Consider the following 23,620-nt stretch of genomic DNA (forward strand, 5'->3'; position numbering starts at 1 on the left):
TTTGTTTCCACGAGTGTACTTCAAGTTGGCTGCGTATGGAGGGCGTACGCATGAGGATGGTCGCTGTTAAGACGCAGCAAAATGCAAATGAGCGTCGCGGTACGGTTGGGTTCTCCACAAGTCGACCGACTCCAGTAACGAGGCCAATAACTTTATTCGTGTCTGTGAGGGTGTGAGGATGACAGGGGTAGTTCATAATTAACGGCAGATACATGCAGAATCTGTTGCTAGCTGGTGTCGCAGATTTGCATGACGGTAACTTTGTAACATGGCACGAACATGACGTCCCTAGGGCCACGAATCCCTTTTGGGCATCGAGGTAACATCAGCTTTCTCTTTCTTCCACCCTTCAACCTGTTGTGAAAACCATTCTCCTCTAGGATCGACAAACAAGCAGAATTTTCTCCACCCTCGTGTCTTTAGGCGGATTTCCGTCTCGCATTACATTCATTTACAGGTTCGATGCAAATACTTCGTGGCAGCTTATCACGCCATCTGCCTCAGTTAGAGATAAGTCTTCAGATTCAAGTCTTGATCAAACTTTTCCTCATCTTGTGAGCAACTTGACAGAAGGAAGAGAAAGGTAGGCTAACGGCCTTGTTCAACCTCCTACCCCGATGTGGTCCTCAACGCGCTCTGTTTTGTCCTTACGTCTTCTGAACACAATTCTCCAACCTCAAAAATGGTGACTACAGTCTTGGGTCTGGAGGAAACTAACTTCATCTTACAGCCAAATTGGCTAAATTTGAATGGCGTTACCAAATCTTCCACTACGTGAACATTTCACTGTGAAACTGCTTTGATTCTGTTTGGTTATTGTGGCTGCTTATTCCATTACTTTAAAACACTGCATAAACTTAGGTTATTTCACGATGCTGTTCACTATTATTATACGCACCAAGAGAATATTACGTTTATGTAACTTGTTTAATACATTATTATACATCACAGTCCTACAGAACACTAATTAGCAAAATGAAAGGAGTCTAATTTCAACGCAGTCCAGAATCAATCAAGAATTTGTTTCAGTCTTCTGCTGAAAAGATGCAAATTTGGTTTCGCGTAAAATTTAGTAGAAACTGACTACGCGCTAGACTATCTGGGTTCAATTCTTGGCAAGGGGAAAAGGTTCTCTTCTTACACTGTTTTATTTGGTCTCAAAATTAATGTTGTTATATTTATGCAAGTAAGCTAAAAAAAATTCATTTATAAACTGTTCTTGGCAAGTACGTTACTGAGATGAGATCAAAAAATATTCTTGGTTTTATGTAAAATATCTGTTGAATTTTTTCGATCTAAGTTAAGTCTGAAACGTCTCAACAATTTTTCGTAAAATTCTTTTTCTTCTTCAAATTTTTATCAAAATTCAGATTCATTTTCTTATTTTGTATACAACTTAATATGAAGTAAAGAACGATTTTACGCTTAGAGAAACCCTTTTCTCCTGTGTCTTATGGATTTCTGGTAAATTTCACCTGAGCAAATAAGCCCTGTCAGCCATATAGAGATCTCTAACAACTTATTTGTAAGGTAAACTTATTTCAAAGGTTCAAAATATCTTAATAAGGGCTTTAAACTTCTTTAAGCAGAGAACTTAACATCTTTGTACAGAAAGAGATGCGAACACACACACACAACACCAAGTCACTCATGCATATACGAAAAAAGCAGCTGTAAAATGCTCCATTAAAATTACTTTGAATGACTTCTGTTTTACTTTAGTCTGGAACATCGTCCGTTTGTAAAGATGACTAGGCATACTGTATCAACACGCCTAATAATTTTGAAACAGTTCAATGATCTTCGTTAACTAAAGTGAACATAACGTCACCTGAAGACAAGCCTTCTTTTGCTCCTACTTGTTTTGCACATAGCTAGGTGTATTCGTCTAGTCAATAAATTGGCTGTTTTTATTCCTTCATCATGCTTAATAGTAAGGTCAAAGTCATTTACACACAGAACATAGGCTATATTGTAGGTGCCTAAGTAAAGAAGTATTAGTCATAAAAGTTCAGGAAACCAAAAATTATTTTCAAAAAGTTTCTTTATTTTTTTTAAAAAATGTATATATAATAATATAAATTATAGATTAACTTAAGCATAAAGCGAACTTTTGCTGAATTATAGGTTAATACGAAATTTAGGCTTCAAAGTAGGAATCATTCTGCATCTAAAATTTTGGGACTTCTGCACCATTACCCTGCCACCAGCGACATTTCGATGTTAATCTCTGGGTTGTAACGATGTCTGTCTACAAATTCACACAGTGTAACAACTCACAAGACCAAGATCGACATTTTCCCAGCAGTAAACTTCAACTCTCATAAAGCATCTATAATTTGTAAGTTTTGTACAATAAATTTTAGTTTTTATTAATTGATCTCTTAAATATTATACCCTATTTTAAAAACCAAGCTGAATTTTACACATTCTATTGATATTCTGACCTAACAGAAGAAGCAAAATGGCAAACGAATTTAGCAATCATTTTGAAATATTACTAATTTCTAAGGCCGTCTGCACAACATCAATTCTGAATCTGCAAAATAAAAATAAAAACCGAATGATTCGTTACAAGTTATTAGCGTGACGAGATTTTGGCAACGGAGATTTGTACTGGCGCAGTACCCCCCTCTTCTCAATTATTCTTTCGTTATTTTGTAATCAGAGGCCAGCGTGCTTCGTTTCAATTTACAATAACCGCCTCTGTATTTTACAGTTATTGGTAAATGTGCATATAAAAGTAATTTAGAAATATACAGTGTTCAATTTTATGAGTTATACGTGATAGTTAGTTATTGCACAATTTCTCCGTTTAGATATTAAACAAGTCACGTATCCTGAAAAAAATGTTTTTTAAAAAACTGGCACAAGAGAATATTGAGCACGTCATCCGTGGATTTCTGTTTGATTTGTGCAAATGAACTGCCCTGTGGCAAGTGTCAGCTCAGTCCGACAAAAAGATTCATATCGTACATGAACAAATAACAGATTAAAAATGTAATATTTGTTTATTTTTCCTTTCATGAAAGACTGTACGCCCGTCTGACCACACCATTTTCGTATTTTAATTGAGGTGGCTAACTAAAGTGTTTATTTACAAACAGACTTAACGGTTTTCTCTCACTTTTAATCTTAATTAGCTGATTTTTAAACTGTTTAAAATGTAGTGGCACCTTCTTTAACAACCAGTAACTCTGCGTTATGCCTACAAAAGTGAAGTTATGTGTTTCGTATGATTCTCGCTGTAAATAGCGATTATTTACTTAAACAGAGTTAACCACTTGATCTATGTAATGGTGAAGTGTTGTGTTTTCTTCGCGGTACGGACTGAATTCTTAAATATTATTTAGACGAGCTTCTGTTTCAAAGGTAAATCTCAATGTATAAAGCTGTTCAAGAGATGGAACCTCAAAACCGGAAATCAAATCCAAAACCTCCCAAACAATAAGCAAAATTGCTAACTACTCAGTGAAAATTTTCTCTATAAAATTATTTCAAAGTACCTAACTAATACCACATAAAACATACTAATTTAATATAGAATCTACATGGGCGTATATAGACATGTAACTTTTTCTACAGAAGTTCTTGAGAAATTAACACTCTGTGCACACTGTGTATAATGCAGAGCACATAACCTGTTCCCGTTACTGGGTCAAAATCTCGGTCCCCAGGCAAATGTGATAATACTAATTTGAATTAGGCCACGACCGCTTCCTTTGATATCCTTTCCAATTCATCACTCAAAATCAATGCCTGTATGATTTGAGGTTTTCACAGCGGTGAGTATGAATATTTCTGTCTTCTGGGTTGTTGCGTTGTGTAGTCTGGTAGATGTTAACCAACATTTCAGAGGTCATACTGCCTCCGTCATCAGGGCGATGAATCAACCCAGAAGACAACAATCTTCAATGCATGAGCATTCGACGTTACATAATCTGACCTACTGAGATCATCTTTATAGAAACTACAAAAAATTAATAATTGAATAATTTAATTTATTCAGCTAAACAAGGGCAAATATAGACAAAATCTAAACGCCAACAGCACAAGAAGAACAAAAAATAAAATACGCAAATAACGTAAAAGATAAAGAAATTAAAAACAGAATTCACAATTTTGTAATTTTAGGATATTTATTTCTCAGAATTAAGCATAGTACTTAGTAGTTATTAAACACTGTTTAACAGTTTGGTGACTCTCATGTTCGCGCAAAGTCAAGGTTAAAATGGTGAAGGTAGAGGGTCATTACATATTAATGACTAAAATGATTCTTATTTAGATAGAACACAAGGCTGATATTTGTATAATAATACTTCTCATTATGATTTGATGTTAAAATTAAGAATATTAAGAGCTTAATTTAAATCTGTACTTGTATTACAGATAAATAATGACGGAGAAACATAATACTATATCGAAAATTAATTTTAAATATATTTTTGTACGTCGTTATATTGAATTTGTCAAAATTTAACAGCAACCTGACGTGGGTTACACATTTAAAACTAATCCCTTACACTCGATGATTATTAATAACTAATCTGTAATCATATTGGCATTAATGCCATCCAGAATGATTGAGTTTGCCTGCTTTAACTTTCAGCTATTACTAAAATAAAATTTACAGTAATCTATATTTGTTCCGCTGTATTACTGGAATATTAGGTGGATTTTTCTGATGCTGCTGTACCAAATAAATGAAACATTTTTCGACTTGTAGACGCCACTCTTAGCAAATTTTCTCTGAATATGTCGAAACGGGTTGAGTTATATCTGCAGCAGGTTGGGGGATGCTTTTAGCATATGTTGTAATAATGTAATTACAAACTTTGATTTCGCAATTAGCTTTATTTGGTATTTAGATCAAGCAGATATTAAGAAAAATTTTCAAAACCAAATAGTTATTACAATTTGGGCAGCCTACTTAATATGTGACTTATATGAAACATTGTGTATACTTAAAATTAAAGATTCGGATAAGAACCAACCAATTACATGAAGTAGAATTATTTTTCATGAGCTAACAGTTACTCAACTGGTCAATAAATTCCCGACCTCTAACGGAACCTCGAGTTTTATTTTAGACTTTACAAAAGCCCCATCACTATTCGCTGTCCTGAGGCAGATCATGTAATCCACACATTTCCAAAATATTTATTTAAACACGACTGTCTTCTGGGATATAACACTATGTATTCTGGTAGACATTGATGATGAATATTTTGACAATTCCTCATTTCCACCTAGTGGTCCGTATACCTTCATGGTTCGGTGCTTAGACACAGGGACAACTTTACATTTTATTCGTTATAAATAAACGATTTTACACATATTTTGTCTATTAACGGACTTTATCTCTTCACTTTCTTGACATTAATGTTTCTTTTCTTAAACATCCCAGAAACCAAACTATGGTACAAAATAATATGAACACAAACATTACGCTAAATAAACAAGTAATTAATTCCTGATTGACAATTTTTCTGTTATATTTATACGATTATTAGAGAAAATTTTATATTGATTTTCTCGGTAGATATTTAAGTTACCCCGAAATATCTAATATCCGTTTACTTTACAGTAAAACAACATTCATACTTATTCGCTGGCATTATTTTCGACAGATCTGTCACAGAAGGAAACAATTTTCAGATTTGACAGTGGAAAGGAACAGAGAAGAAGAAGTTTTTGACTGAAGCCCTATCAGCCATGTTTTACGGTTCCCTCCACGAGTGTCGTCCCAACACACAACATGAGGATTACTCACTTGTGGAAGTTTCCCTGTACTCGAAACAATCTTCCCACTTCTCATCCGACATCGTAAATTACACACGGCTTAACGTCCTTTCTGGATTCGCAGCCTAAAGTACCAAAACTCTGTACAAATAAAAAGAAATCGAAGCTTGAAATCGAAGCCAAACTTCGCGCCAGTAGCTTTCGACTCTACACGCGAACAACATTTTTGGTCTCAAGCTTACGTCGTGGCTTCAAAACACATTAATCACGGAGGCGTTTTCGCACTGGTGCTATAAAGTCTATGGCTCTGAGGAAAAGCGAATGTGAAATGCTGTTTACGCGGACGTTAACGGAATTGTAATTGATAGCTGAGAATTTAAATTACTTCTGAAACAATCCTTACTTTTTTGATCTCTCATACGACCTAGAAACACAAAGATGGCTGTCTTCTGGGTTGTCGCGCCGTGTAGTCTGGTAGAAGTTTGTCAGCGTTCGAAGGTCCTTGATGCCTCCAATATTAGGGCGATAATTCCCCTGATGATGGAGGCAGCAAAGACCTCTGAAAGAGAAGACAGCCATCTCCAGACTCACCGCTGTTAAAACCTCAAATCGTACATTCTTCTGCGTCATTTAGCTATAAGGTACCGGGATGGCAGTCCTCGGCACTAAGTTAGAAGGGAGTGACCATCCTCACGCTCCGGCCAATTTAAGACCTGGGATGGGAGACTGGATGGGCCCCAGAGCCGGTATGGAAGTAGAATTTCTGCTCTGCGAATAATGGAACTCCGGTAGTAAAAGCAGTATTATGAACAATTTAAAACAAATACTCAAATTCAGGATCTTGTAAAACTTAGAAGGATATTTGTAGGATTTTTTAAAAATAGCTATATCTTACAGAAATTTGTGGAATAAAGCCTTGTTTATAGGAGAGGTTGAGGGTTTAAACCCTTATAAAACTTTCGAACCATGAAAGTGAGGGAGAGGGATTTTAAAAAAATGGAATTATAATAATTGGAAATAATACATTTAAATTTGTTTTCAGCCGTATAGTTAATTTCTGAGCAAACATTAAACATAAATGAGCAGATTGTTCCTCAGAAAAATTTGTATCTTTCAGAACCCACTTCAAAAACACCGACAGTTTTAGCTATTTATTCCTGTAAAGCCATTTTAATAATTATTACACTACTACTATTAAACAATGTTTTATCCAACTAGTAAAGTTTAGTTTATTCTTATAATAGATCCAAAACTAAATTCTTTATGCGTTATTTCACAAAAGTAGGGTCTGTATTGAACATACACAAATATTTGGGTTGGAGAATTCTTTCAAGTTAAACTGACAAAAATAAAAACCTGTAGATTATTTTTATAATAAAATCTTTTTGTTTTTTTAAACACCTCCGAAATTAAACCCTTTCTACTCGACCTCAGAAGTAAATGTTATAATATACAGGCCTGCATAACTAGAATTTTTATGTTATGGTATTTTATTTAATTTAAAATTCTTTCAAGCTCAAAATTCCACCGGAATTAAACACATCCCATTGCACAGTACTGTTAATGATTTTAAGGTTTCCGTGGCAATGCAGACGCCACTGTCTGACAGTGGAACTGCAGTTGTTACCTGTGGACTGGTCGGAGCGGAACAGGGTGACCGCAGCGAACAAGCGGTGGTCAGTGTCGCGGACATCTGCAGCGACCGGCCGGGACATGGGGACACACAGACACACAGACACCTCATCATGCTGTTTTACTGCGTTTTCAATATGGGTTTATCTTTTATCGGTCTTATTTGACTACGTTTCATAAACTTTGTGTACACTAAGTCTACAGATTAAAAGCGTATTGGAACAACAGTCTGAGAAAGAAATTTGGACTCAAGAAAGAAAATGTTGAAAAGCCTGTTGGAAATTATAGAACGATAAGCTTCCAGGCAGTCTCCACCAAATAAGAATAGTGTTAAAATCAATCAAGACTGATAAACTGTGCGAGACGTGTAGCATGCATGAGGGAAATAAGAAATGAATATAAAACTTTGGTTACTAATGGCATGAAGCGAAACTGCTTTGAAGTTGTAGGCACTCTTGAGAAGATAATATTAAAATTTACGTTCAATTGTACTGCATAGAAACGTAGCAATGTTTAAATACTAAATTTAGCAAGATCATTATTACATTCTTATTTTTAAACGTGTGCTCTTGACAGCTAACATTTTGCATGTTGTCTGCTTTAGTGAGCAGACTAAATAAGCATATTAGAATTAGCAAAGACTTGCACAAAACACAAAAAGATAAGTAACTTTTCATATAACGGGTTAAGCATTTTGTTTAAGTTACAAGAGAGTAAACCATTCAAGCATTGGTATTAGTGTTGCGATAAATATGACGTCATAAAGGTGTAGGCTATATGACACTAAATCCCCATTCATTCTTATTTTCTAATGCTACTTAAACCTACGAAGTACGAAGCTGAATGAACGAGAAGAGAGGAGGAGTACTGGGAGACGCTGTGTTTAACCTGGAAAACACAGATACATTTTAGACTATGAAGGTTCCCAAGCAGTGCCCGCTCGTCCTTGTGTGAATGAGGTTAAAAAGGTAACGCTTTCGAAAGTTGAGAAGGTATAGTAATCAAAAATGGAGTAAATATAGACGTTAAATGCGGTCTTACTGCGAAATTCATATACGATTTTAAATTTTGACATTAAATTTGGGAGGGCGGTATTTGGTGACATAGACAGACTTACTGTAGTGATAAATTTTATGTTAATATTAGGAGGCTTGCATAAGAGGCGTGGAGTTTGGGTACCAACTCAGAATTTGTTCTATTACGGAGGAAAAGTACAGATAACCTTGATCAAGTTGAACGGTCGCAGGACCTTCCAGAAGCATATCGACTTGTAGCCGGAATTTAAATACGAGAACCCTAATGGTAGTCCTTATCTTTCAAGTTCACCTGAATAATATTCATAAACCCAGTTCTTACCCCAAAGAAAATATAACGCGTCCCCCATTACGAAAGCCAATTTTTTAATATCGTCTAATGAAATAATACGAAGAATCACACAAAACCCTTCATGGCAGAGTTAATGACTGTTACATTATGTGGTGCAAATAGTTACCATTGAGCTTTAAAGGGCTACAGATTTGTTCGCCTTAACCTTCAAGGGGAAAAAACGAAGGTATCATTTGGATATGATGTTAAAGCAATGGCAAAAAGAAAATGTCAGTTTGGATTCGAACCCGAGTCGTAGTCAGCCAGGAAGTTGTTAAGGATCATAAATAGCGTACGAAATAAATCCCATTCCTCTTTCGAACTAAGTTTTTAAATAAATCGATTATAAAAACTCGAAGTTGACAGAAGTAAAATCTCCTCTCCCATTACGTAAATGTTAACCTGGAAAGGATGGGCATGGTTCGATTCTGGGAATTGACAGCGATCTTTCTGTACGTCACAATTTTCAGAGTCGATACAGAGCCATTAATACCCTTACAAGAAATAACTTTAAATCTGTCTGATAGAGAAAATCAGCCGGAGCGTGAAACTGGTTCAACTTTAACTGGTGCCATGGTTAATAATAAGTACATTGTTTCTGGTTTATTAACTTGCAGCTTACATCGTTGCGAATGTTAGGATAGTTATTAATTAAAAATTCGGAAAGACGTCAACGAGACGGCGAATCAGTATTTCCTTGAAAAAAGCCCGACAGGGTCACGAAAACCATCAGGTAGTATGGAGAATCTATGAACCGAGAAGTAAACCTAAAGTAATGTAAAGTAATGCTCCTGAATATGAAGCAGACGTGTTAAATACTAAACAGCAAAGTTCCTTAAGATTAAGCGGTAACTTGCCCCCACACCTTTCTTCAATTTCATGACACAGAAAATTTTTCCATATCTTAATCTAGCAAACGGAACACTAAGTTCACTGTAAATAATCTGAGTATTAAATACTTACATGCTGAGATTTGAGGAATAAACACATTTAATAAAATCTTCTCGGGCAATCAGCCGCGTCAACTGGTTACCGTAGTAAACCGACGTTTCGTGAACAAACTCTGTCCCCATCTTCAGGGTTCTAATGTGACCGGACATCATAACCCTGAATATGGGGACAGAGTTTGTTCCCGAAACGTCGGTTTACTACGGTAACCAGTTGACGCGGCTGATTGTCCGAGAAGATTTTATTGGTTGTACTCGCCGCGAAAGTCTCAAATCCTATAATAAACAAATTTGTTTCTACCTTTCTCTGGTAACGTATACCTTTATTTTAGAGATACTTTAAATTGTCAGTTTAAAATGTCAACATACTGCACGACAAGTTTCTTTCCACACACAAAACAAAACCGATTTCAAAACGATATAATTCGTTCGTAGCATGGAAAATGTTAAAATAGCAATCTGAGATAATCTTACCGTCTTTATTCATGCCCATCTGCAAGCACTTCTTGAGTCGGCAGGCCTGACACTGATTTCGATGCGCTTTGTCGACTATGCAACGGCCCGTGCCAGCCTGACATCTGAGGACAACAGAAACAGAGAAGCTAACTACACGAACATTCAGGTTTCACTCATCTGATCCTGAAATATTCTGTGCAAGTGCGAGTCAATGATTCAGCGAGTGAGCGAACAGGACACAGGACACAGGACGAACGAGAAAACAAGCGAATAAGCGAGCTACTGAAGAAATTACTGAAATAAATGAGCGATTCATCGATAGATTGGGATAGCGAGTGGGTGAATGAATTGGGATTCAATGGGTGATTTTGAGAATGAATGAGCGGTTGAGTTAGTGAATGAGTGGCGAGCGATTAAGTGATTGGTTGAGCGAATGAGCAATTGGGCGAGTAATTTAATGAAAGATTGGGCGAGTGACGCATGTCTTATGAACTATCTACTTGACCCTTCCATACAAAATTGAGGCCATCTCGCAGTGTTAGGACATAACAGCAGTACCTATAGCTTGTTATAGTTTCTAGAGGGGGTGAAATGAACCGAAATCCCCTTGGGGATTTTTCTCAAATCCCAAGTTGGCGGAATTCATCTGCGGGCAGGATTGGTTTTGGTCGAGTGCTTGCTGGGATTGGATGCTTTTGTAGGGATCTGGTCCAGACGGGTGAATGATTCATGACAGCATCAGTTATTGAGCCAAGCAAACCGGATTATGAAAGATCCTCCATGTCCCTTCCCCACTCCAAAGGATTTTGTCTCGATTAAATCCAGCTGATAACCCAATAGGTTCCCTTTACAAGTTCAAGTCTAACAGTTATGGTGAGTAGGACGAGGGGCGGGAAGGGGGGAGAGGAGGCAAAACTAATTGATTTGGGTTTCACCACGCGCAGACATGATACACCACTTGAAGCGATAACCAGGATGTGAGGGCGGGAGGGTTGCGAGTCAACTTACCGATATAGTCCACAATTACAGACAGCAGAAAGCTTTTAAATCACCGCGACTGGTAGCTGTTAAGATAATTAACACGGATTGATTTACAAATATATTCTATATTCCCGGCAATCAAACATAACGATATTCTGTAACAAAAACAGATTTAGTTATCGGTATATCCAAGTATTTTTTTTAATTTGTACTGTTCGTCAAATTTATTTGGGTCACCAAATCAAGGAAAATAAGATGGGAAGAGAAAGTAGAACGCATGTTAAAAATTAGAAAAATCTGAAGATCTAGACGCGGACGAAAGGTTAATATTAAATTGGATCTTAAAAAAATGGAATGAAAAAATATGGACTACATTTATAAGGCTCGGGTTAGGAACTGATGGCAGGCTATTGTGAAATTTCGAGCTTTACAAAAGGCAGGTAATTTTTCGACTACTTAAGCGAATTCCTAGTGAATGAGTCAGTCATTTGCTTTGTTTAGTCAGAGTCACTACGGTAGTTGATTCCACGCAGTATTTACCAAAAATACGTGCTCTACCCCAGGAGAAAGCCATCTTGGCGCTCATCATAGCGAAAACCTCAAATACCACCAACCTCCAGTTGCTGACAAAATTTCCCTACCTGTAGTAAAGTTTTCTCCGGACGCTACGCTTAAAGAAACCGCTGCAGCCGTTGCATGCGAGGATGCCGTAGTGCTTGCCCGAGCTCGTGTCCCCGCACACGACGCACGTCAGGCCCAGCGACGCTTTGTTCTTGACGGCGGATGGCGGCGACGACGGACAAGACACGTGACCGTGACCGGGCCCCAGCAGGAAGGAAGGAGGCGCCGGCGGGGGCGTCCGATGTGCCGACGGAGTACACGGGGGACCCAGGCAGAGCGCCAAGGGATGAGGACTCGAGGACGCCGGTGAATAACACTCTCGTTGTGACAACGGAGATGGCACAGCCTCTGAAACAATCGGACACAAAAATTCTCGCTCAAATGGCAGTCCCGTGGTGTAACTACCCTTGTGTTCCAGGCGTATAAGGGACATGGAGGCAGACACGCCTTCGAGACAAAGGCACTATACTAGCGCTGATGTATATTTATTCCTAGATCCACCTGCGTGGAACGTAGGAAGTTCCAGCTCGGACGTAAGAATGTCTTGCAGCTCCAGCTCGGATGTAAGAATGTTTTGCAACCGAAAAGTTGTTTATCGTGTTCAGAAAAACCCACCACTGGTCCCTGCCATGAGCCAAATCATCTCTCATCCTGTTTACTAATGATTTATATTCGGTACAGAAAAATATTTATCAATATAGTAATTCCGTATCAAAACATTTGCGACCTATACATTGAAAATCACCACAAACTCGATCAATGACGGACGAAAAATCGTACAGAAGATTTGTATACCCTAAGCATGACACCCATATTTCTTCTCTTGCGATTACCACTGCAAATGTTACCCATTTATAAAGAAATCATTAACTCCAACACTCTGCAGCAGTTATATGCATATATAATAATTTCCATACGTGACATACTGGTTATTTATTAATACGTTTAGCATAATAATAGGTACAACATAACCTTTATTTAAAACTACCAGCGTCAAGATTACGTTTCATCGTGCCATCTGGTGTTCAAAATAAACCTCCATCAGCAAGAACCGTAATACGAAAAGGATATCCACGGTTACCAGACACAAAACACGCAGAAGGGATTCACTAAGACTCGGCTTCTAACATAATGGCATGCATAAAGCATCCCCAGATCCGTCCCCCCTGTCTGGTTAGTTGCATAGGTTAAACCTCTGCTTCCCTCCTCAGAAAATGGCTGCTTGTACCATCTCTGTCTCTCTTCCCGATGTAACGCCATTTCACGAGTAACATTCCAGCTTTATCGGGGGGCGGGAGTGTCAATAGAGTTAGGACTCACGTTAGAAGGGACGCCTGCCGTAACTGCCTCGAATGGTCCATCACTGTTGAAGCTGGAAGCTGGGAGCGGCTGGGACTAACCTTCCACATCTTCCTTTGCCTTCCCTGTCTCCTCACCCCCGCCCCCATACTTCGCTTTATTTGTGGTGCATGTGCCAAGATTGGAGGGCAATCGAAAATTAATTATCCCCAATGGGGTCCCAGAGCTACCATTTAATCAAGCCGGAAAGGGGTCGCCCTCTTCCTGTAGAACCTACCCTCTTCCGGCACTACACACCCTCTTTCTCTGTCTTTCCCTTTTGGTTTTCGTAGTAAGCGAGGGACGGAGCAAGGGCGAACGCCGTTACGTGGTAATAGATATGCTAATGAAATCTCGCAAATTGCTCCTTTCATATATATCTGCAGAGTCGCTTCTTGTTTCTGCTTGCTGCTAGCGCCATCGTCTGTCTAGCTACAAACTTCACTCTCCATTTTGCACCTCTTCTCCGTCTTAAAACACACACACGTATGCATATACACCTCTCTCAAATTCTCATCCCCCATCTTACACCACTTTTTTATGCTGAGTGTATACTACAAGCAATCCCTTTAAACCTACCATTCCTGCCACCCACCCCATTTCCACCACCCCTAACACCCCTAAAATCCCCTCACCGTCTAAAAAACACCTCTAGCCTCCGTAAGGCAGTTCCTCATCCTAACACGGAGGATAAAAATGCGAACAAACACAGTGGATGCTGCTAAATTTTCCTTACGTGCGCTTTTCAGTGCTAACGTTACTTCTGTGCAACCTCACCCTTCACACCCCCCACACCTCCCGCAGAACTAAACAACCATAGGGCTTAAGGGAGCAAAACACACGCATGTGGCAGGCGGGTTACATAACTAATGTACTACCACAACCTGGAGCCGAAGCCATAAAAGGAAAGGAAGATAGTTTAGCAAAATATACAGACGTAAAAGTAGGTACACCTCAGGGAGGAGGTGCTGTGCGCCTTTATAATTATGATATACAAACCCTGGGTTCATTAGTCCATATCTACTACTGGCTCATTTACACGTAAAACATAGTCTGGAAATTATTAATATTATCTCCCTCAGAAATGCTATAGCATTAATATTTACAATAAACTTATGAAATTACCTGCAGCGTATTCGAAACGCCAAAGTCCTTTATAGAAAATACTAACGTCGAAGCTAATATTCACAATTTTCGTAAGTAGATGTTTTGCAATAATCGTAATTTTTCTCAGGAACGAAAAATACTAGTTTGATATTGTTGCATGTATTCACAACTATTTTACAGTAGCCTGTCTTCAAAACTATTTTGTTTCAATTAATCTACTTAATAAAAATTTATAAGACATAATTTTCCACTAAATATTACCCCAAAATTCACTATGAATCTTTGACACTGAAATTTTTTTAAAGTAAATATAGTGAAAATTTAGTCTTATTTATTTTTATACACTAGCAAATACAACAGGACTACTTAAGTTAAACAACTCCATGGAGTACAGTCGTTCTTCCAAGTTGTCCTTTTCCTTCAAGTTTCCTGATCGAAAGTTTATACGCATTCCTCGCGTCGTTAAATAAAGCTAAATGAAATCAACCGAGGAATAGCTTTATCTTCTCTCCTTCGTCTCAACCTGTTTTCGCTTGGGCCTGTGTAGAGCGGATTGTGCCAAATGATGTGTGCTGAAGCTCCTTTTTATTGACTGTTTCCTTCCACAAGAGGAAACACGTACAGTAACGGGGTCCTGACATCACGACACGACAATGGACGGACGTCACACCACGTCCATTAACAAGGTTACACGCCACTAGTGCAATCAGGTTAGCTCTGGCTGTCAGCAGTGATCATCGGCTGCGACAAGAATGGTACTCACTTCTACTTGTTAGTGATGGGTCAGTGGACACCAGAGGGTGGTTCACAGGGGTTCCAAAAACGTGGCGCTCAACGTCGTTCAAAACTTCATATTTCCTCAACTGATAAATTCCCTACTTTCATGTGACGCAATTCTTATTGTGTTTTAAGATAGTTCTGCATACTCTAAACACATTCTCAATACAGGACATGCTTACAACACAATTGATGAAACAATGCACATATTAAAAATAGTAAAAAAACAAAAGACACAGAGATACAATAGAAAAATATCACATATATCAAACTTATAAACAAAACATATGCCTTAATGACAATAACATTTTGCTTAACAACCCCATTTTTAATGCACTCCAGTACCTTGACCCCAACCCTGACAAACCGCCTTTCACCCACTAACACCGCAGTCAATAACCAACCTCGCTCCGATACGATGTACTTCTGATCTCTCCTCTTACAACTTCGATATTACTTCTCTGGTAAGTTTATACGTTTACTTTCATTTATTTATTTTGTTTTCTATATTCAATTTCATTAATGGTTTTGAATCCTTTAATTCACAGACCAATATACGCAGCATTAACATCACTCCGACAATACGATTGTATCAATGATATATAATACAACAACAAATGTTGACACAATGTGAAAAATGAAGAAATGACACGAAAATTAAAAATTAGTAATTGAATTAAGAGTTTATAACATACACCTGATGACGGCTCTATGAAAGCCGAAACATGTCGAGAATGTTCCATATGTAAATCGAGTACTCGATACGGAACAAAGGATAATATTTTAACCATTTAATTATCTTATATTACTTTATTGTGATTGACGGACAATTTTAATATATTTTAATACTATTTTAAATAAAATCACAATATGACGCACCTACAATAACCTATGTAAGGTCTACAATTTATTTATAGATAAAACATGTTTCGATATTTATACAAAGAAGACGCCATACTGAACAACGTACACAAAATTTAATATTTCTGATACTTAACTAAACTCCGCACTATGCAGACGTATGTGGAATTTGAGGCATAGCTCCACGCACTATACAAGTGAATGATCAGCTTCACGCTCCGACCGCTTTATCCCTGATGATAAGAGTTTAGGTGGGCTCCAGAGCTGAACTGAACGTTGTCACCCCCCCCCTCCAATATCAAATATTACCGAAATCCGTAAAGTAATTTTGCAAATAATATATAGCCCACTTATAAACATTACCTCGCAATCACAATTATGAGTTCATTTTAAATTTCTGCAGGAGCATAGGAACATTGTAACATTACTTGTCCCTAAGACTCAATGCTTTTAAATAGCGAAGCGTGAATTTACCATTGCAAATCAGGTCAAAACATTAGTCCCCCCCCTCGGGCCGACACGCACACACACTTGTGTGCCAGCAAAAGCGATGGATTCAAAACGCAAAACTTTGACTTCCCTCTTTCTCTGTACAGAAGGAATCATAAATATTTATTAGAATTCTGATGAAATTTTTCTATTAAGCAAATCCTCGCTTATCCTGGCCTTTGATTACACCTCGTGTTGGCTGACAAATGTTATTCCAATTCGTTCCCGCCTCCCTTACAATACAGGGTTTGCTCCACTATGAATAACCTAAGCACCAGGGGTGAACAACGTGTTCCTAAACCGGTTGTCATCAATTCCAAATCAAAGGTAACATAAAATAATATTCGGAACTCATTGACTTTTCAGATATTCGGATCGCGTATCTTAGCATCCGTCTTTACACTGGGGTATGCCCGCGTTTTAACAAAGTCCCGCTGTCCTTTGCAGTCCAGGACGATCCACTATCCAAGGAATCGCACCGAATATTCAAAAGAGAAACTTTTTTGGAATTAATCCTTAATCAGAATAAATAATATGACCAAATCTAAGACTGGAGACGAATAATAATATGCTTATAGGTAAGTAAGTGTACGTAAAGTGATCGATTCAACACAAGTTACAATTCAGGTTCTCACAGAGGCGAATAAAAGACGAATATCTTCTGAGTGGTTGCGTCGTGTAGTATGGTACAAGATTTCCTCACGTTTCAGAGGTACTTGCTGTTTCCCTCATCAGGACGATGGCAGAAGGTAGCAATTTTTATAACATAATTAACTGGAGTTGGTAGATGATTTCAGATTTTACAGTGATGGGCTGATAATAAATGGTTTACCTTATCATTTTACAAGAAGAAGAAATTTCTGTTCCACAAAACTGCAATCTTCAACCAGAACACGTCCGAAGAATTTGGTAAATGTAAATCCCCAGAGTTCTATAATTCCGATCTTCACCAAATATCGTTAGGACGGTCAAATCAAGGAAGATGAGACGGGCAGGACATGCAGCGAGCATTGCAGAGTTTATAAATGCATACAGAATTTTTATTAGAAAGCTTGAAGAGAAGAAATCATTCAGAAGACCCACGGGCATACGTAAAGATAATAATAAAATGTATCTTGGAGAAATAGAATTGCAATACGTAAATTGGATTCATCTGGATCCGTATAAGGACCAATGGCGGGCTCTTTTGAACATGGCAATGAGCAGTTTTGCTCTATAAAAGGCGGGGAATTTCTTGATTAGCTGAACGTACCTTATTTTCAGGTTGTTTCATGGTGTATTTTTGTCTACGTTGCGTGCAATAGGGAGCGAACTCCAAAACCAGTGTGAGACGTGACGTATAGGCTCGCTCCGAAGTACACTCCGGCAATTACCGCAAAATTGCAAGTTGTTTTTAAAAGGCTAAAGCATTCAGAGTGCATTGTCTGAGGTTACATATTTTAGAAGCTAAATAACACTGGGAGGTAATATCAAGCAGAATATTGGTGAAAAATTTAGAGGGTCACATGATTTATAAATAAAGGTAATTAAGAGTAAAATGACCACAAATAACATTTTAATGAAAAACAATTAAGTTGATCGCTTATTAATTGCAGGCGTATGAATGTTACTCATCATTCTATTTAGTGTGTTAGCGTTTCATTTCAGAAATATTCCGAAATACAATTATCAAATGTACATAAATATGTTTGAATCTAAGAAAGAGAAAGTGAGAGAAATGATGGCTTGAAACTACATAACAAAGCTTAACAGTTTCTACACTCCACAAAATATTATTAGAATGATGAAGTAAGGGGGTGTGGTTGGGTGGGACACGTGATGCACTTGGGGGATAATAAATTCGTAAAAATGTTAGTTGGAAAGCCTGAAGGAAAGAGACCACTCGCAAGATCTGGGCATAGATGGGAGTATAATACTGAAATTTATCTTAGGAAAATAAGATTGAAGAAAGTTGATTGGTTTCATCTGGTTCAGGATAGGGGCCAGTGGCGAGCTGTTGTGAAGATAATTATGAAACTTTTGGTTTCATAAATGGTAGGGATTTCTAGACTAGCTCAGCGTACTGTTAGCTTCTCAAGAAATATATCCATTTCTTGGTCCTTGGACGAAGTTGAACAGTGTTAACTGAGTTCCAGCTTGTGAGAAACAGCGGATAACGTCCAAAAGAATTAGCTTATGATGAAACAAATGAAGTATGATCATAAACATTAAGATCTAAGCATCCACATCGTCACCAATAAACACGGTTTAGATCAGACTTCCTTATTATGCTTCTCTTCAACTTCTGTTCCTATTCCATATTCTTCTCCTACGTCTTTCCCCTCATTTTTGCCTCTTCAGTCCTCCTCAATTTCTATTTCTTCTATTTGTTCTTTTCTTTCTCCACTCCATTTCCTTCGTCAGTTCCACTTTCTTATTCATCTATTCACCCCTTTAAAATTCTTCGCACTACTGCCAAATTCATTTTAGTACGTCACCCGTTATAAACCCATCTACCCTCACAAGACAACACAAAGAAAAGAAGACACAAATACACATGTGGCCACAGAAGAACTAGAACCTACGGTCTTCAAATTGCAGTGACCCAAAACTGTACACTCCTTTGACAAAACAAGCACGTTTCAAAATACTTCACCGTCTCTGTTTAAATATATGAACAATTGCAGTTAGTTGTTGTCCACCCCTAAGGCAAGCAAGGAAGCAAGCATCCGTTCATATGTAAGTAGAGTAAAGCCCGGGGTGTTGACTCCGTGCCCTGTCGGGGGTGCCGGGGACTGAAGACACGTGTCGGACTGGTGACACACATCGGAGTACATCCCACTCGAGTGTCGTCAGCTTGTGGTGCAACAAGACTACAAACCTCTGTTCTTGTTTGCACCGAATGTGTTCTGTGTCATTGATCTCCGTCTCAGTTTATCGCAGATACAAATCGCCGCTTAAAAAGTTAACGAACTGTAGATAGGCATTAACATTTTCACGTGGATTCGAATTATATCTGACGCACACATTTATTATCTTATGTATGTGTTTTGTAGTCCTGTGTATATAGCTGATCTCCCATCCAAGGAGTCCTACCAAACGACGATTCGGATTAATAATTTCGGAAGTAGTGCCGTATTTTTGAATTGGGACATGCCATGAACTAATGTTTGAAAGGCGAAGAAAAATTAATAAGGGTGTTTTAATATTCGGTAGCAGACTTGTCCCTTGTTACATCAACATTTCACTGTTTCCCCGTTTGAAAGACTTGCCTCGTGTAGCAACCAACCGCTGTATCGTATTCCTTACCCATGAGAAAACTCGGTACATTATTCAATCGCCGATTAAATGCCAGAATTTTAACCGCGGTATCAAACAACGCACCTGAGACCAGGAAACACCGCTCAGACGGGAGTAGTTGTGTTCAGTCGACATCACTTTACATGGGTCCAAGTATCCTGCAACCCAAAACGTGACCAACTCCTCAGAGCAGAGTCCGTCTTAAGAAGGTAACAGTCACTGAACGAATCAAACAGATGAATTTGTGATATTTCAGGTTCTGGCGGCGGCAAGCGCCCTGATGATAGAGGCAGCAAGTACCTCTGAAACGCTGGAAAACGTCCATCAGACTACACAGAGCTACAACTCATAAAACAACAATAGTTTTAATCAAAATTTTTTTTAAACTTTTACGGAACCAAAATGTTAATTACGGTCTTCTGGATTGTAACGCCATGTGGACGTGTAGATAAACTTAAATACCAACATTCCAGAGGAACATACTGACTCCATTTCAGGGTTTCGAGTTCATTACCGTTCACAATAGTCCGCCACTATTCTCTACTCTGAGCCACATGAATTGAGTTTAATGTTACCCCCTCTCTATTTCTAGGTCTTCCAAGTAACGTCTTCCTTTCAGCTCTCCGACAGTCATATTTTTTTCTAATTTGGTGACCCTGATAGGAATATTTTGTGGAGTACAGTACGTAATTTATTCCTGCCGCCTATTTCTTCCAACCTTAGGTTCAAATGTTCTCCTCAGTAATTTCTCTATAAAAATATCAGAATTTTAAAATAATTTAAGTAACATCAACAAGATGGAAAATCATCGCTGCCGAATTTTCAACTGTACCGACTGATTCTACTTCAGTGAAACGTAAGTTCAGATTTATACTTCTCATAACACGTGACTCATCTTTCTATCATAACCGTGCTTACTCCGCCATGTTTAATTTGAGACTTTAACTCCTTCGTTATCCAGGGTTTCCGGGTCTGCAAATGTAACTGAACGTTTCACAAACTCTGGGGGCAGAGGAGGGTAAATGACTACGAAGGGAAGAGAGCGCTAAATGTGATCCCTAGAGTAACGCAGAAAACTCCCAGTAACGAGCAAATGATGAGGTTAGGTCATGTGATGAGAATTAGTACTGGACCCTGCATGCATTTATATATATAACATACATATCATGCAGATATAATACATTTGGGATTTATGTATACGCTTGCAGTTTGTGACGAATTGCCAAAACACTGTCTGTCCAGCTGCAATCACAACTGTGCTCGCCACTAATTTATAGGCTTTTCTGCATATCCTAACTGTGGATTATGATGAAACTCATAAATGACACTGAGCATGAAATGGGCTCTGGGGGGAGGGGGAAGGAAGGAAGACTGTTATTACACGAATAGATTCAAAAGCTTCTGTTTTGTGGTCACTAGAATTTTAGGCTTAAAATGTGACGTTGGAGGAATTTTGTAGGGTTGAAGCCATATACTGAAATCTAAAAATAATGTACAATAGTAAAACAGACACGTAGAAATTTGATGTTTGTTTAATTGCACATTTTTTTAAGCATCGATATAACGTGAAACGAGGAAACTGGGAGGTTTGCAGTTGGTACCTTCATTTGTGCAGTGAAGCATAACTCTCATAAGGAAAACCAGACGCAATTATTAACGTAAAAAGTTTTTATAAACGGCTCTCTAGAAAAGAAGACTGTCTTAAATATTTGGAATCGTATGCTTAAGTCACATTTTCTTTATTGTTGCGTGCTATTCTAATTATGTCCCAGAATGTTAATTAGAATATTGTTATTATTATTTATACTTCGGGAAGAACTTAAACTTATTAGTTACCCCAAAGTATATGATCCAGTCTAAGCCTATGTTAAGTTTGTTAAATATAACTTTAAAATTTCGCGATGTCGCCATGTACATGTAATCGTTAAGTTACAGTCAGTATTTTATACATAATTTGAAGGTAGGCTGTGTTAATGACCTGTTTAAATATAAAATTTCAAATGCCTTTCCAGTATTTCATCAATTAGGTCTATCGCTGTCAAACTGAAAGCTACAGAAAAATTTCGCATTAATCACCTCAAAATGAATTGCATATTTTGCGTTAGTTTCGCCCCCATCTCAGAATTTCGGCTCTTTAGAATGTGTCAAGTTGGGGGTGGCTTGCATCGGCATAACACTTTACAGTGATTATCGAGAATCTGGTTCAAAAGTTGAAAGGGAGACACACAGATAACATTATAATCTTGTATCTTGCACATATAGTTGTCAAAGTGTCGTTAAATAAATCAAGAACCAAATAAATACAACATAACTACAACTACTGTTCACATGTTTACAAAACATGCTAAAATCCCACATGTCTCTGTGGTTTGGTACTAAATTTAATAGGTCTAAATGTGGATTGGTAATAAATAGTGCATTTTCCATGCCAGAAGGCAAAAAATATTATCATATAGTTTCGAAATAGTACTATTAACCTCTAAATGGATAAAACTAAACAGCTTAAATAGCCTAATGCCAAAGCTAAAAGAGGAATGAGTTACACGCTCATACGTACGTATATTCGTGGTGTGATTGATGAAGGAATAAAACCATGTACTGTTTATATATTCAATATCATTGCGGTTAGCCTGTTAATAATTAGCACTATATTAACTCCTCGTCGGGTGAAATAAATCTCTGTACATTAGCCCTATAAAATGACAATAAATCACTGCAGAGTATAAGTCTATTTTTGAATGCCTGGAAAGAAACATAATTCTCTAAAGGTTTGATAAGTGATCGAACTAATATTTAGCACAGTTTACCTAGAATTCATCATTAAGCACACAGGCCTATAGGGCGAAATTATGTATTATTAATATCTTCTTTAAGTAAGAGTTGAATTAAGTTGTTACCAGTACTTATTTGAACTTGATACAGAGGTAAATACATCATAATAAGAAATGTCTAATTGGGTTTGATAAAGGAAAGTATTTTTTTTAAAACAGTCAACAGAAACTGCATCTCATTAAACACAATTAAACACACTTAACTAGATTCACGTAAGTTAGCCTATTAACCACGCTGTTTGCACATATTTCTGTACCTTAAACACGAAACAGGCTCAGTATCTACGTTTCCTAACTAGCCTAAATTATGAACAAAAGAAATATATTTTATGTAACACTCTCCTTAATATTTCAGCGGAAAATTATAATCATAAAAGTTATTTTTAATACGACCCTATGGCACGGAAAATAAATTTTAAATGATTTAGGCTTACTGATATTACAACATTAAGTTTCTTACTATTTTTTCTTAAAAAGAAAATTCCCTCATGTTTGTATGAACATTCCACTGTATCTCTCGTGTGTGTGCAAAATTATTTTTAAAGAAACGCGCTCATTACGTATTCAGCCTTACAAATCATAAAATGATCAACCCTCTGGAGACGTTAAAATAAATAAAACGTTCCCAGAGCAGATTCATGGGTTTATTTGTAGGCTATATTCAGGGCTTAAATCCTTGCGGCGAATCTATCACGATGTATTTTGTTATGCTTTTTAATAAATATGCTACAATCTACCTGTGTTTTCCTGAAATATTTTAACCTTCAATCTATTAAAACATGACTTCACAGTACACATGCTGACTCATTAAACACAAAAGCATACTGTAATGCTCTGTTATCGGTATTATTGCCCGTATGCCGTAAAATTGTCCATTAAGTAACGGTGTTGCATGGTGACAGACCTATCAAGTTATTAAATGTAAATGATAAACCTTAAAAGAGTTAATGTTGATATTAAGCGAACGTATATTACAAGCGTAACACACTTAGCCACAAAGAAACAGGTATTAAATTGGCACTGATGTTTAAAATGCTTAGAGTCTAGATAAGCATCCATGGTCTGGTCTTGTCCGTCAAAATAAAAATGTAAATTCCCTACCGAATTGGCAGAATTGTTTACTTTAACTAATATATTAATAACAACAATCTTACCAATAACAATATTTACATGAATGATAAGTAGCAAACTGTA

General features: G+C 37.5%; 1 protein-coding gene across 2 annotated transcripts in view; it reads right to left on the reverse strand.

The window, feature by feature from the left end:
• Nucleotides 1-23,620, reverse strand: part of Hr51 (photoreceptor-specific nuclear hormone receptor 51) — a 50,552-nt gene that overhangs the window by 25,473 nt on the left and 1,459 nt on the right. Inside the window, exons 2-4 of one of the 2 annotated variants that reach the window (XM_022057782.2) lie at nt 11,765-12,092; nt 10,161-10,264; nt 7,370-7,435 (exon numbers count right to left, since the gene is read on the reverse strand). In XM_022057782.2, coding sequence (XP_021913474.2) covers nt 7,370-7,435; nt 10,161-10,264; nt 11,765-12,092 — 498 coding nt within the window. The remainder of the gene's footprint in view (nt 1-7,369; nt 7,436-10,160; nt 10,265-11,764; nt 12,093-23,620) is intronic. The other variant, XM_087344269.1, reaches the window with a different exon arrangement.

This window comes from Zootermopsis nevadensis, unplaced genomic scaffold (genome assembly GCF_977971745.1).
Source record: "Zootermopsis nevadensis isolate Lab colony 2312 unplaced genomic scaffold, Znev_1.0 Znev_ptg000007l, whole genome shotgun sequence".
NCBI lineage: Eukaryota > Metazoa > Arthropoda > Insecta > Blattodea > Termopsidae > Zootermopsis > Zootermopsis nevadensis.